This window comes from Poromitra crassiceps (genome assembly GCF_964638095.1).
Source record: "Poromitra crassiceps genome assembly, chromosome: 13".
Taxonomy (NCBI): domain Eukaryota; kingdom Metazoa; phylum Chordata; class Actinopteri; order Beryciformes; family Melamphaidae; genus Poromitra; species Poromitra crassiceps.
In genome coordinates, this window is record NC_139644.1 from 28931898 (window position 1) to 28947437 (window position 15540).

The 15540-nt window shown below is 45.7% G+C and overlaps 1 protein-coding gene across 1 annotated transcript in view; it reads right to left on the reverse strand.

Moving 5' to 3' along the window:
• Positions 1-14083, reverse strand: part of LOC310788466 (sperm-associated antigen 17-like) — a gene marked incomplete at both ends in the record, with an annotated part of 44820 nt that extends 30737 nt beyond the window's left edge. Inside the window, 12 exons of the mRNA XM_083650016.1 lie at positions 213-331; positions 1261-1342; positions 1611-1751; positions 3046-3215; positions 3768-4070; positions 4274-4451; positions 5678-5957; positions 10786-10888; positions 11271-11403; positions 11960-12019; positions 12821-12961; positions 13970-14083. Coding sequence (XP_083506142.1) covers positions 213-331; positions 1261-1342; positions 1611-1751; positions 3046-3215; positions 3768-4070; positions 4274-4451; positions 5678-5957; positions 10786-10888; positions 11271-11403; positions 11960-12019; positions 12821-12961; positions 13970-14083 — 1824 coding nt within the window. The remainder of the gene's footprint in view (positions 1-212; positions 332-1260; positions 1343-1610; positions 1752-3045; positions 3216-3767; positions 4071-4273; positions 4452-5677; positions 5958-10785; positions 10889-11270; positions 11404-11959; positions 12020-12820; positions 12962-13969) is intronic.
• Positions 14084-15540: the final 1457 nt, after the last annotated feature.

Sequence of the window (15540 nt, forward strand, 5' to 3'; positions counted from 1 at the left end):
GTAGCATAAGGGAGCAATTTGATAACTTCAAAATCCTGGTTCTGCTCAGTGTCCACGTGCAGTCACAGTAATACACACACACACATGCACGCACGCGCACACACACACGCGCGCGCACGCACACACACACACACACACACGCACACGCACCCCCACACACACACACACACACACACACACACACACACACACACACACAGACACACACTGACCTGCTCCAGCATACAGTGTAAGATGAGCGGCACAGAGCAGGCCTCAGGAGGAATCAGGTCCAATAGGTTGCCATAGTAACGCATGTCCACATGTGTAGAGAGAGGAGGCAGCTCACGCTCTGCCACAGAGAAGAGAAGATGGGAAAGACCAAGGGTTAGGGTGTCCTCTCCCCTTCAAATCTCTCTCACACACACACATACACACGCACGCACGCACGCACGCACGGACACACGCACACACACACACACACAGACACACACACGCACGCACGCACGCACGCACACACACACACACAGACACACACACACACACACACACACACACACACACACACACACACACACACACACACACACACACACACACACAGTCAGTGCTACAGGAGGATTACTGTAGTAGAGTAAAGGTGGTATTATGCTCACCCTGCCGTGAAGGGCGCGGGGGTGGAGCGAGGGCCGGGCGCGTCAAATGACCTAAATTTGTTGGCCGTGGTTATTCGCTACCTCCGTCGGGCGCTCGCCGCGTGCCTGATTTTTTTTCTCACAGCGCGAGCAACGCACGGCTTCTCTCCAAACATGGCCGCTTTCAAGCCACTGAGCCCTGAACACTGAGCTGTGTTTTCGCCACATTTCTTGACCCATGTGGTAGGCTATAAACTTTGATTTGCAACTGTTCGTTTTTAGTCATTTCACCAAGTAAATGTGTTGTGTTGAGAGCATTATTGAGAGAGATTAAAAGCAGCACAGAGTAGGCAATCAGGGCTGAGAAGTAAAACGGCTTTCAGTAAAAACAAGTTTGGTGATTCCTTCATGTGCTGATGTGCGGTCGTTTGAGAGTGAAAGCGCACTCAGTACTGCACATAATATCGTTTCATTGCGACTTTTCACGGGCTGTTCTCACTATTACCGTTGTACAATACATGCTGATCACTTCTGATAGTATAATAGCATCTGCCTCAGCGCGAGGTCTGCACGGTGACTCACGGAGACTCGCGGAGCTCCACCCCCACGGAGCTTGCTCGAGTATAAGAGCACCTTAAGGTTTTACCTTGGCTGGAGCCTGGTGGAGTGTCCTCTCGCACTGATTTCTTCTTGGAGCCTGGACTCATGGGGAGAGGGTGCTGCATAACCTGGCACGTAATCATGTCATATTGCTTAGTGGAATATAAGAAAGAGAAGCCAGCTTGGAAGCTCATACCAGTAGTCTATGTAAGATAAAGTAGGAGTGGCTTTATTTCTTTAGCTTATTTCAAAAAAGCTTTTTGAAATAAGCTAAAGAAATGTGTGCGTGTGTGTGTGTGTGTGTGTGTGTGTGTGCGCGCGCGTGTGCGTGCGTGCGTGCGTGTGCGCATGTGTGTGTGTGTGTGTGCGTGTGCGTGTGGGTGCACACATGTGTACCTCTGCAGGTTCCCCCTTAACAACAGTGGGCACATTGATGAGCTTGATGTTGTCCTGGTAGTGCTGATGCTGCCTACGCCAGTCCAGACAGTCATAGATGAGACAGGCCACGCCCTCGAAGATACGGCTTCCCAACGGCAGCTGGACATACAGTACACACACACACACACACACACACACACACACACACACACCGAATGCAATCAAATGCAATGTGAAATCAACTGAGCCGCAACAAAGAGAGGGAGAGATAAGGAGAAAGACAAAGACAAAAAGAGTACGAGACAAAAACTGAGACACACTTTCCATTTAAAAATGCAATACTTTTCCATACTAAAATTTCCAGACTTCTCGGTAATTTCTCAGACCACATCGGAATACCAACAGGTTTCTCATTCCCAGAGCGGCAAATGTAGGGGACACGGTGTGCGTATGATCACTGGCGTGTTACAACCGGATATTCCTGACCTCTGTCAGAAGGCCTAAGCAACTGATTCCAATAAATAAATGACTTCCGCAGCTTGTATTCATTCACACTGGTAAAAGTTTACTGAAATGTTGCTTGTGGTCACATCAACATGAAATGTGTGTTATATGCTCATGAAGAGGTCAAATGGAATACCCGCACACCAGATATGACAGGGCTAAAAAAAGGCCTGCTCATGAACACACACACACACACACACATGGCCACAAACAAAGAGAATGAACAGTCAGTATGAGTTTAGCTTTGGGCTGAACTGAACTGAACATGCCTGGGCATCTCGCCTCTGTAACTAGTCACTGACTGCACCAGCATCACCCCCTACTGGTGATGATGGCACGGGTCAAACCAAGTAGTGGCAGCAACAGGGGGTTTTATACAGCAAAATACGCTGATTTGTCACGCCCCCTCTGCTTCATTTGGAGGCATTTTTTGTGTCATAGGCACCATGTGTTTTGAGACTTCCATGATGTTTATATAGCACACCTAAGTCCTTTTATAATCCTGTTTTACACAAAATGGGACATTGAGTGCGTTTACATGCACACCAATAAACTGATAACTGTGAGTAATCAGTTTATGGCAATAATCTGATTTCTGCGTTTACATGCACTTTAATAATCCGACAATAGGAAAACCCCGGGTTTACATGATTCAGTCAATTACGGTAGTCGGATTTCTCTCCAGAAGGCGGCGGTAATTCAACTTTTTACATGCAACTTGTACATGCGCAGATGTATAAACCCACAAGAAACCTGATACGCTGTATACATGCACTCAAAAGACAGGTTATTGGCCAAAAACCTAGGTATGTTTATCGGTTTATTCATAACCCGATAACGGCCATAAACGGACCATTTGAATAATCAGGTAACTCCAGAAATCCGCTAATAAACTGTTTATTGTCTGCATGTAAACGCATTGTCATCGGATCCCAGAAACCCAACTCACCACAGCCTGGGAGTCCTGTGTGTGTGGGGGGATGGGGGGATCTGGGAGGGTGTAGATGAGTCGAGCCACATGGTGCAGCTTGGAGTGAGGTGGCCCGCTGTCTAGCACTGCCCCCAGACCTGACCAGAACACCTCCAGCCTCTTGGACCGTTCAGCCAGCTCAGATGATTCTTTAACATCACGTGGAAAAAGATCATGAGCTCTAACATTACTACTGTCACTGGAAAACCTTGTGCCTCCAAAAAGTCATATGTGATCTGTAAATACCAGATTTGACAGCCATGAATGTTAGCACTTCTTAAAATTATACAATTTTGACGAAGTTTGAACGGGTTTAATGTACAATGCACCTGGGGGTCTAAACCTAACCTAAGCCATCAAACTATGTCAACATTTAATTCATGTGAAAACATAAATATCTTGTGTTGACAGAAGTGCTTGTAGAAAAAATATTACTTCATATAAATGATATTTCCAAAAGATTTTCAGAATTTCTTTGGTGCTCAGTATGATGTATGCCGATAATGGATGGGCAATGTGACTATGACTATGCCTTGTATGTAAAATGACATGGTGGGGGAGTCACTACTATGGCTACTACTGTATATCTGAAATCTATATACTGTATCTGAAAACAGTTTTGAAAAGTTGTGCACCAATACCAATAATGGGGTATCAGACTTCAGAATACTTCAACTAGTATTCATGTTTCTTTATTTTACCTCCATCCATGAGTGGAAATCCTCTCTGGCTCTGCTGAATTCCATCAGGAGTGTGTGGTTCCTGCTGCTCCTCAGAAGCATTGTGTGGTACATGCTGCTCCTCAGAAGCATTGTGTGGTACATGCTGCTCCTCAGAAGCATTGTGTGGCACATGCTGCTCCTCAGAAGCATGTGTGTGATCTGAACACAACTTGATGACGTTGGCTACATGAACGCCCACAGCATCGAGCGCACTGAGCAGCTGGGGCTGAAGGAAGCCCAGCAACAGGATGTAGAGCTGCGGACCGTCTTCTGGCTCGTCGTCTGTGCAAAACAATACAGTCTATGGCCTACCAAGTATCTGATATGATGTTTGGGTGCTACAACCTTCAAAACATCAAAACTACAAAAGCCCTAGTACCAAAACCTATACATGTCATGCATACACCTATGCTGTTGCTGCAATTCTTGCACATAGGATGACAAGATTATTCAGCTAGATACATTAGTGTAGATATTTCAGTTACCTATGAACTTAGGCGGCTCAACGTTCTCCCCCCTGCGTTTGAGCCTGCTCTCTTTCTCCTTAGAAGGTCCCACAGGCGGAGGGGGTTTCTTGGCCTTGTCGTCTGAAGCCTTGGCCCCTCCCTTGTCTTTTGTGGCGGAGCGAGGACCTGCCTTCGCTTTTGCCTTCTCCTCCTCAGCCTTAAAGGAAACACAATTTACACAAAACGGCACTGTGACGATGTGACTCCTTATGGACATCGCACAGTGTTTCTTGTCTTTTCTTCCTCTTTATTAAATTCTAATTAATATTAAATTTGTATGGTTCTGTATATTCATATTTGAAACTGTTCATATTGACCCTCAGTGTAAACAGTGCCCACACAAATGTACATTTCCTTTGTTATGTTATGTTTAGTTCAACTGGCAGACTTGACCACACCAAACATTTGCAGAGGCCTATGCTAGCTAGGCTAACACCAAATGTTTGTTGGTATTATTGTGTTCATCCCACCACCTACGGCACCACAGAGTTAACAACTTACAAGTTACAAACACAGACACATAGAATACTGGTCCATTAATGAATGTTTATTAGATACAGGTAAATGCATCACAAAACTCATTTACAGATCATACTTACCTTCTCTCAGACTGTCCTACAGACAAAAGAGTCTGTGTGGGTGTCGGCCATATTTATAGGAGACCAGGTAATTTGCTGCTACCATTGTGTGGAGGGGGGTTATGTTTTCAGAAGGGTTTCTAACGTTTGATATCATGGTTATTTAAGAAGAATGATGTTCAGAACTACTTATATGGGATTGTATATTTTAGATGCACCTGTTCTAGTTTTGATGCGTGTTTAAAGTTTACCTGTGCGGAGGTGAAACTTCATGTTGCCCTTGGCTGTAAAATGGTTTAGTCTTGGGAGTGGGGCCTGGGTTGAGGCCTGCATTTAAACAGTCTGTACTCAGACCTGGAGGAGAGAGGTTGGGGGCACTATGCGGATGCTCTGTCCCAACTAAGGTTTGTTGCCATGAGCAAACCTAAAGTGGTTGATTGTTAGATCAAGCTTTCAAGTCCGTTAAGACATTTTTGTTTATTTTCTATTTAAAGTGTTCATGTTTCCTGTAAGATTTCAAAGCCGTTTTCACCATTTTGATGACTTCAAAATAAATTGGTGAAAGCTGAACCCTCTGGTTGTCCTCTGTTCCTGATGCCTTGCCCTCATCAAAGCTACCCCTTTACATTTGGTGGCAGTGGTGGGATGAGTGGCTGGAAGGGCTACAGGAACTCCAATGGCATCTAGAGGCAAGGCTAAGAAACCACCCACCCGGGCTGAAGCAAGGCTCTTGTTGGAGCAGGGTGAACCACCCATCATGGAGAACCAGTCAGAGCATGATGGGGAGGAACCAGAACCACAGCACCAGGATGAAGAGGAGCCAGGGCCGAGCAGAAGTGACGGAGGGCCACCTGAGACCATTGAGAGCCTGAGCCACACTTTCCGAAGGTTCCTGTTGAACCAGCAACGGCGAGATGAGCAACAGGAACAGGAAAGCCAACGCCAGGACCTGCGGCTCAGGGCTCTTCAGCACCAGTTCGGTCAGTTGCAACAGGAGATCCAGCTTGATCGTTTGGACCGGCCGCCGACTGGCGATGACGGTGCTCGTGGAGCGGCAGAGGCGCCACCGGCTGATGGCGGGCGTCCTTGGGCACCGTGGAGGACGTCGGGGTCTCTTCCTAATCCAGGCCAAGCAATGTCACCACTGAGCTCCTCAGCCCAGTCACCAGCAGTGAGCAGAGTCCAGGTTGGTTGGAAGGGGCCTAAGATGCCAGCATACAGAGAGGATGAGGACATTGAACATTATTTGACCACTTTTGAACGCATAGCCTTAGCCTGTCAGTGGCCACAACAGGATTGGGCTTTGCACTTGGTCCCTCTCCTCACTGGCAAAGCAAGGAAGGCCTATGTGGCTATGGACGTTGGGGACGCTATGCAGTATGACTTTGTAAAGGACGCCATTTTGGCCAAGTTTGAAATAAGCCCAGAGACTTATCGCAGCCGATTCCGATCCAGTGTGGTGGACGAGGGGGATACCCCTAAAGAGCTCCAGGCCCGGCTGAAAGACCTTTATGAAAAGTGGATGAATCCCAGGCAGAAGACGAAGGACGAGATTGGAGATGCAGTCATCATGGAGCAGTTTCTACGTGTCGTCAACCCAGACCTGCGAACGTGGATTCGAGAACGCAACCCCACTACATCTCGTGAGGCGGCAGAGCTGGCAGAAGCATTCATCGCAGCGCGGAGGACCTCCAAGAGCTACCACCTGGGGCGAGCAAGCAACCCACCTAGCTCCTCTCTTAGTAAGTCTGGGGGTGGTGGTTATGGGAGTGGTTCTAGAGGTTTTAACAGGCAGCAGGGAACCAGCTCTGATAATGAGGCCCCAGATAAAAACTTTATTAAGAAAGCCCCACTTTTGTGTCATAACTGTGGTCAGCCCGGACACCTCAGAGCAGATTGTCCCGTTACACGGTTTTGTAAGACCCGATTGTGTTATGTTCCCAGACCCCCCACATGCCCATTACCACGCACACCGGCTAACGACAGTGTTATTAAGGTACGTGTTGCCGGCAGACAATGTAAAGCCCTGTTAGATTCAGGCAGTGATCAGACACTGGTGAGGCAGGATTGTTTGCCAGGAGAAGCAGTGCCTTGCCAGCAGCGTGTTAAGGTAACGTGTGTTCACGGTGATGACAAGGATTACCCCACAGCTGAGATCCCCATTAATGTTGAGGGACAGGAATACTTGCTGACAGTAGGAGTCTTGCAGCAGTTACCATACTCTGTGGTGTTAGGCAAAGATCTTCCTATTCTCTATGATCTGTTAAGCCAATTTAGGGTGCCCGATTGTCTTTCTGAGGACAAAACAATTGACTGCTCCAGAGAAGCTATGGTGGTGACTAGGTCACACACACGACAGGCAGACTTAGACCCTGGCTGGGAGGAGCTACCATTTGCTGGAGAGGGTGTCAGACAAGAGGGGGAAAAGAAGACCCGTAGACAGAAGCGCAGAGAGAAAGTATGGGGAACTAAGCCAGTGGTGGCAGAGCCAGAGCTACCAGAGGTGCCAGAGCCCAATTTTGATTCCCTGCCAAGTGATATTGGTGTACTACAGAGACAAGATGTTACCCTCAAGCCACTTTTTGAAAGGAGTGTAGCTGAGACAGCTAAAGTCTCAGTGTTAGACAAAGAGTTGTTTGTTACAAAAGAGCAGAAACTGTACAGGCGCAGCAGTGCAGGTGACCAGTTGGTGGTGCCAAAGAGCTTAAGGCCCAAAATACTACACTTAGGTCATTCTATACCCTGGTCAGGACACATGGGACATACTAAAACCTATGCACGCATAGCTGGTCGGTTCTTTTGGCCTCAAATGTACCAGGATGTAGGTCAGTATTGTAAGAGCTGCCCAGAGTGTCAACTCACTACTCCAGGGAGGAAAGGTGATAGGGTCCCTTTAATTAACATGCCAGTCATAGAAACCCCATTCACCCGTATTGCTATGGACATTGTTGGTCCCCTGGAGCGAAGTGCAGCAGGCCATCGTTTCATTTTGGTAGTGTGTGATTATGCTACAAAGTTCCCAGAGGCTTTCCCCCTCAGAAAAGTCAAGGCACGCCAGATTGTTAACTGTCTGATACAGTTATTCTCCCGGGTAGGGATTCCCAAAGAGATAGTTACCGATCAGGGAACCAATTTCACGTCCAAGCTTTTGAGGGATGTTTACAGTCTGTTAGGCATAAAGGGGATCAGAACCACTCCTTACCACCCTCAGACTGATGGCATGGTAGAACGCTTCAACAAGACAATAAAATCCATGCTTCGGAAGTTTGTGTCCGATTCTGGCTCAGACTGGCACCAGTGGCTTCCATTTCTGTTGTATGCCTACAGAGAAGTTCCCCATGCCTCAACCGGTTTTTCCCCATTTGACCTCTTGTATGGACGCCACGTCAGAGGGCCAATGGATGTCCTAAAAGAGGCCTGGGAGGGAGAACAGCCCTGCAAACAAGTAGGAGTCATCTCATATGTTCTCAAGATGAGGGACAAACTTGAGCAATTGGCTCAGCTGGCTCATGCCAATGTCGACCAAGCCCAGCTGAAGCAGAAGCGTGGGTATGACAGGGCCAGTAAACACCGCTCTTTCCAACCAGGGCAAAAGGTGCTCTTGTTGTTACCCACCTCAGACAGCAGTTTACTAGCCAAATGGCAGGGTCCTTATGAGATCACCCGCAAGATGGGACCGGTTACATATGAACTCAATTTGCCAGATCGACGGAGGAAACATCAGACATTTCATGTAAATCTCCTAAGGGCGTGGAGAGCGAGAAACCCAGTGTCTCACCAGCTGTGGGCCAGGGTCATTCCAGATGAGGAGGAGGTGGAGGAGCAATATTTCCCTGTACCCCACCAACTTTCTTCTTTTCCAGACCTCAGTCATCTAAGTCACCCAAAGCAGGAAGAACTGAAAGCTTGTATTCCAGATGAACTGTTCAGTGACAAGCCTGGCCGTACCAATCTACTCACTCATGATATACAGTTGCTTTCACCTGAACCGATCCGCCAGACCAGTTACAGAATACCAGCCAAACTGGTTCCCGCTCTCAAAAATGAGGTGGAGACAATGCTAGATATGGGCATCATAGAGCCGTGTTCAAGTCCATGGTGCAGCCCAGTAGTTCTAGTGCCCAAGAAAGATGGAGAGCTGAGGTTTTGTATCAATTTCATTAAAGTTAACAATGTCTCTGCTTTTGACCCCTACCCGATGCCGCGGGTGGATGAACTTATCGAACGGCTGGGAAATGCCCATTATGTGACGACCCTTGACCTTTGCAAAGGTTATTGGCAGGTTCCCCTGTCAGAGAAAGCCAAAGACATCACTGCCTTCAGAGTGCCTTCTGGACTGTATAGATTCACTGTGATGCCCTTTGGGTTGCATGGTGCTGCCGCAACATTTCAGCGTCTCATGGACACAGTCTTGAGGGGGGCTGAAGACTATGCAGCAGCTTACATAGATGATGTGGTGGTCTACAGCTCAACCTGGGAAGAGCATCTGCGACATCTCACTGATGTCTTCGAGCGCATCTGGGAAGCTGGGTTGGTGGCAAATGCCAAAAAGTGTCAACTAGCCCGGTCAGAGGTCAAATACCTGGGTTACAAGCTGGGGCGAGGCCAGATTCGTCCTCAGGTGGACAAAGTGGAAGCTGTGAGGTCCTGCCCAACCCCAACTACCAAGAAACAGGTAAAATCGTTCTTGGGGCTCATAAGTTGGTATAGACGCTTCATTCAAAATTGCTCAGAAAGGGCGGAGCCTCTCAATTCCCTAACCCGAAAATCTTGCCCACAGAAAGTCATCTGGACACCGAGGTGTGAAGCAGCTTTCCAAGACCTCAAACTGTGTTTGTGCCAGGATCCAGTTCTTCAGAGCCCAGACTTCTCAAAACCTTTCACTGTACAGACCGATGCCTCTGAAATTGGTCTGGGGGCAGTGTTGTTGCAAGGTGAGGAGGGCAATAGGAGGCCAGTGCTGTACGTCAGTCGGAAACTCTTTCCAAGGGAGACTCGATATTCCACTATTGAAAAAGAGAGTCTGGCCATCAAATGGGCTGTAGATACACTCAGATACTATCTCCTTGGGCAAGAATTCCTCTTAGAAACTGATCATCGTGCCCTTCAGTGGATTCACAACATGAAAGACTCAAATGACAGAATTGCAAGGTGGTATCTGTCCTTGCAGCCCTACAGGTTCAAAGTGAAGTACCGCCCTGGAAAGGACAATGTAGTGGCTGACTTCCTGTCCAGGAAGGATAGATGATGGACAGATTTTGAGGGGTGGGGGTGTGTGACGATGTGACTCCTTATGGACATCGCACAGTGTTTCTTGTCTTTTCTTCCTCTTTATTAAATTCTAATTAATATTAAATTTGTATGGTTCTGTATATTCATATTTGAAACTGTTCATATTGACCCTCAGTGTAAACAGTGCCCACACAAATGTACATTTCCTTTGTTATGTTATGTTTAGTTCAACTGGCAGACTTGACCACACCAAACATTTGCAGAGGCCTATGCTAGCTAGGCTAACACCAAATGTTTGTTGGTATTATTGTGTTCATCCCACCACCTACGGCACCACAGAGTTAACAACTTACAAGTTACAAACACAGACACATAGAATACTGGTCCATTAATGAATGTTTATTAGATACAGGTAAATGCATCACAAAACTCATTTACAGATCATACTTACCTTCTCTCAGACTGTCCTACAGACAAAAGAGTCTGTGTGGGTGTCGGCCATATTTATAGGAGACCAGGTAATTTGCTGCTACCATTGTGTGGAGGGGGGTTATGTTTTCAGAAGGGTTTCTAACGTTTGATATCATGGTTATTTAAGAAGAATGATGTTCAGAACTACTTATATGGGATTGTATATTTTAGATGCACCTGTTCTAGTTTTGATGCGTGTTTAAAGTTTACCTGTGCGGAGGTGAAACTTCATGTTGCCCTTGGCTGTAAAATGGTTTAGTCTTGGGAGTGGGGCCTGGGTTGAGGCCTGCATTTAAACAGTCTGTACTCAGACCTGGAGGAGAGAGGTTGGGGGCACTATGCGGATGCTCTGTCCCAACTAAGGTTTGTTGCCATGAGCAAACCTAAAGTGGTTGATTGTTAGATCAAGCTTTCAAGTCCGTTAAGACATTTTTGTTTATTTTCTATTTAAAGTGTTCATGTTTCCTGTAAGATTTCAAAGCCGTTTTCACCATTTTGATGACTTCAAAATAAATTGGTGAAAGCTGAACCCTCTGGTTGTCCTCTGTTCCTGATGCCTTGCCCTCATCAAAGCTACCCCTTTACAGGCACAAGAATTCACCCTGACTAACAACCTCTTTAATGGGACCCCTTTGATTTGCCTTCCTCTGTTGAAAACTGATGATAATGTCGAATCAAAACTAAGCTAAAATCACTCGCCTGTTCAGCTGCCCTCCTGTGCTGATCACTGGCTTTGATCTGTAAAAGCTGGAACTTGAGGATTTTTGCCATCAGGTCACAGGGAATCTCCTCCCCTGCATCCAACCGCACCTTGGCAGGCTCCATGACCTACACACACACACACACACACACACACACACACACACACACACACACACACACACACACACACACACACACACACACACACACACACACACACACACGGTTTGGTTTCCTTTAGAAATTCTTCCCATTGGGTTGGAAAGGGCTCTATACACCATGTGACATTAGAACTCTATTAAAAATGACACCTGGCCAACACTAATTTATTACCAAGTTTGACACATACTGTTTTTCTTATAATCTCTCTCTCTATACTGTATCTTTATTTATATTTTGTATGATGTCTGTTGGAGAAAAATATAAGTTCCATGCCATTTCCTAATCAATATTTCCTAATCAATAAGCTTGTCAAATGGCATGGAACTTATATTTTTCTCCAACAATGTCTGTTGTACTATGGATGGACCCGCCTGAGCTGTGTCCCGAATAAAGTTTTGAATTGAATTGAATAACAAAAAAAACACACACATGATTGTACATGATGATGAATTCAGGCACATAGACACTGACAGATCATTTATTCTCATATACTGTATATATTTACAAATCCCAAGCTCACCTCATAGAAGATGGGGACGTCCTTGGGCTTCTTGGTTTTGGGGTTCCCCAATTCATGGATCTGCAAATACAAAAGACAGAGCAAGATGACAAAATGCAGGAAGGTATGTGTCGCAGTCATGAGGGGCAATCATGAATCCAAAAACAGCAGCAAGTAGGCTAGTGTCAAATCTGGGTGGTAGAGGCAACAATGTTTGAGTAATTGTCAGAGTATACTAAAATGAATGTACACCTCTTGATCTTACAGTTGTAGTTGATATAGCCTATGGAGTACAGATTAATGTCCACACAAATTCAAGGTTATATATTTTATGTGTCTTTTCAGTTTGTACAAGTTAAAAAGCAACTCACAGTGTTAATACCTATTCATTCCGGGGGTACGCATTCTTAAGGACAAGCTAGACTTACTTCCGGTGTTGTTGCTACACAACGCTGGGGGTACGAGGCTCGCTCACTAATGGGTTAACCGTTACGCCCACTGACGCCAAACTCAATACAAAAACCTGTCCGTTTTACTGTTGTCTTGCTTGTCACTAAGTGTGCCTGACTGCTATAACAACTTTTGTAATATTCGGGCTAAAAACCGAAGCTCAGTCTTGTTTATTTACAAAATGAATGTCCGTGCTCATTGTTTTGAATGGCGGGTTACCCCCAGTACCGGGTCACTTCCTGCCTCCCTTGCTTGTGTGATGTCAGACGAACCTTAAGAATTAGTTGAATCATAGAGGTTTCCAGTTTAATTACAGTTTAAGTACTACACTAGAACCAAACTTGAGCATCAAACCACCAGACCACCGCAGCTGTTTTCTTTTTACAGGAACCACGCTAATATTAAACCTAACATGGACAGAGCTTAGATGACCTTAGCCAGGGTGCTGCCCCAGGTGAGCAGGGTGAAGAGTTTGCGTAGCGGTTGCTGTACAGCCAAACCCAGAGCCTCAGTCAGCTCCTCATCCTCTGGACTGCTCCCAACCACCACCGAGACACAGGCCTTCCACGAGTCCTGCAAACAGCATTCAGATGAGATACCACCCAACACAGCAGACAGACACACGCACGCACACGCACACACACACACACACACACACACACACACACACACACACACACACACACACACACACCTACACACACACACATCCAGGTCAACACAGACCCGCAGAATAACTTCATGGTGTCCTGTGATGGTGTCACTGACATTCACATTTTAGGCATTTCCATTTAGCAGATGCAATGTCCTCCTTGGTCAACAGCACAAGCAGTAAATAGTAAGGAGGAGTGCAAGGGTCAGTGCTGCAGCATCCTGACTATTTTTCTGTGTCCCTACAATATGTGTAGGAACACACAAAAGAGACAGTAGCATTGCCATTTTCAGTGAGAAAAGAATAAACCAACCAACCAGTGGTGTAGTGGAGGCTATACGCAGGTATACAGAGTATACCTTCTTATTTTTCAGTCAGCTTTGCGTATACCCACTTCTAAATCCCACCCAATGGTGTAACTACCAGGGCAAGGAAAGTGAAGCAATATGCAGCTATTGTTGTTTGATTAACTGTATTAGCTTTAGCTAAATAATTTGCAGTGGTGCAACCTATGACTTAAACTGATTTAAAAAGTCTTAACAGCCATCAGTCCTGTAACTTCTGAATGCATGCACTGATCTGTTTAACAGAGCCAAATGGAGGCAGACATCACAGATTAGAGGAGACAGACCAGCAGAGTTCAGGTGACTCAATGTGTACACAACACATTCATAAACCTAAAATAAGTGTGTTACTGGTTTTGCTAAAATATGTTGTTAATGCAAAAAGTGATGCACATCTCCTCAGCTACTATGTCAAAGCCATATGCTGTGGTCTGAAATGACCAACACACCTCGAGGTTAGGTAGGTTATGGTCTTGTTTTACTCCCTGAAGTCAAGCAGAATAAGGCTAAGTAAAGTGACAAGTAAGTAAAGTACACTGTTTATGACACAGGGCTACATTTATCCTTTACAATAGCGTAACAGACCTCGTCAAACGGTGCCGCGGTGAGGCCAGTCTCCCAGCTCTTGTTGCCAGCTGCAGCTACAGCAGCAGGGGGGGCGCTGTTGCCTGAGCCACTTTTAACTCGCTTTGGTGGCATTTCCTCTCTTCTTCTGTTTAATTACTACTCCATATGGTCACACTTCAAATAGGCCTACAGACGATAGCCTACTCTCAAAGTTTTCGGAGCAAAATCAAATTAGTGTGCACAATTAGGAGTTGACTGTTTGTCGCCAGCGTCTCGTGCTAGTGTTGCCAATGGCAACAGCAGCACACAGCAGTACAGGTGGTGACATCCGACACCAGACAACCAAATGATAAATAAAATCAGCCTTCCTGTAAACTTCTTTCAAAGTAAAGACCCAAACTTTAAATGTTCTTTTCGGCGAAAATAAAATATATATTTTATTCAAGGAGTCATCTGAAGCAAATGAAAACGTTATTTTCGAAGCCAATGTGGCCAATGTTTTGTTCAAGTTGCGACTTTTGTTTTTTATTTTGAAGGCAAAGTGGCTTAATTTCCGGTCTTGTTCATCTCGCAAACAAAACAACAACAAAAGCCACATGCTTGGAAGCCAGTGATTCCAACCAGGAGCAGCTTGCAGGGGGTAGGCTACCTGAAGATTGTGGATTACGAATAATAATTCAATGAGGGAGCACATTCCACACTCAGGAAGTCTTGGTAACTGATAACTTTTCCAATCGATGTCAAGTCAAGTAAAATAAAAAAATCAAGTGTCTCATTAAAGCTCAGGTGAGTGATGAAAAGGAGTGGAAACTGCTACTGGGTAAATCTGGATATTAAAATTATATATATTTTTGGATTGGGAAGATGGTCATGACATGTAAGCGACCACTGACCAGCCTTGCAGTAGATTAATGGTAGCAGGTTAATGATTCACAACGTAGAGATAGGGACACAAGATGGATGGATGGATGGCCAGGAAAAGTTATTGACCAACAGTTTTTGTGGGAAAACCTGAATTTAAACAGCTGATTAATGGGAATTGACTCCGGTGTCTACCTTCCATATGAATTACCAGGCACCAAATAAAGAGAGTTTAAAAATATAATTTATTTTAAAATGTATGTATTCAAGGAATGACCCTTGAATACGCAGATTTACATGACATGCAGGGCAGGCATTAGGCCTCACTAAAGCAAAATTAATGCATGCACTGACTCACTATCTGTTACGGTTGTCTTCATGGCTGTATATAGTACAAGATACATCTGCTGTTTCTCATCCTTCAGAATGTGAAGTCTGTGTGTGTGTGTGTGTGTGTGTGTGTGTGTGTGTGTGTGTGTGTGTGTGTGTGTGTGTGTGTGTCTGTCTGTCTGTCTGTCTGTCTGTCTGTCTGTCTGTCTGCCTGTCTGTCTGTCTGTCTGTCTGTCTGTCTGTCTGTCTGTCTGTCTGTGAGTGTGTGTGCGAGTGAGCAGAAATTGTGTTCGGCCACAGCTATGCCATTTTACGTGCAATGAATCTTTCAGGAAGTATAAAGAGCACCCCGCCCTGTGGGTGACCTAACTTAGGGCCGACTAAATGGGCAAAAATGG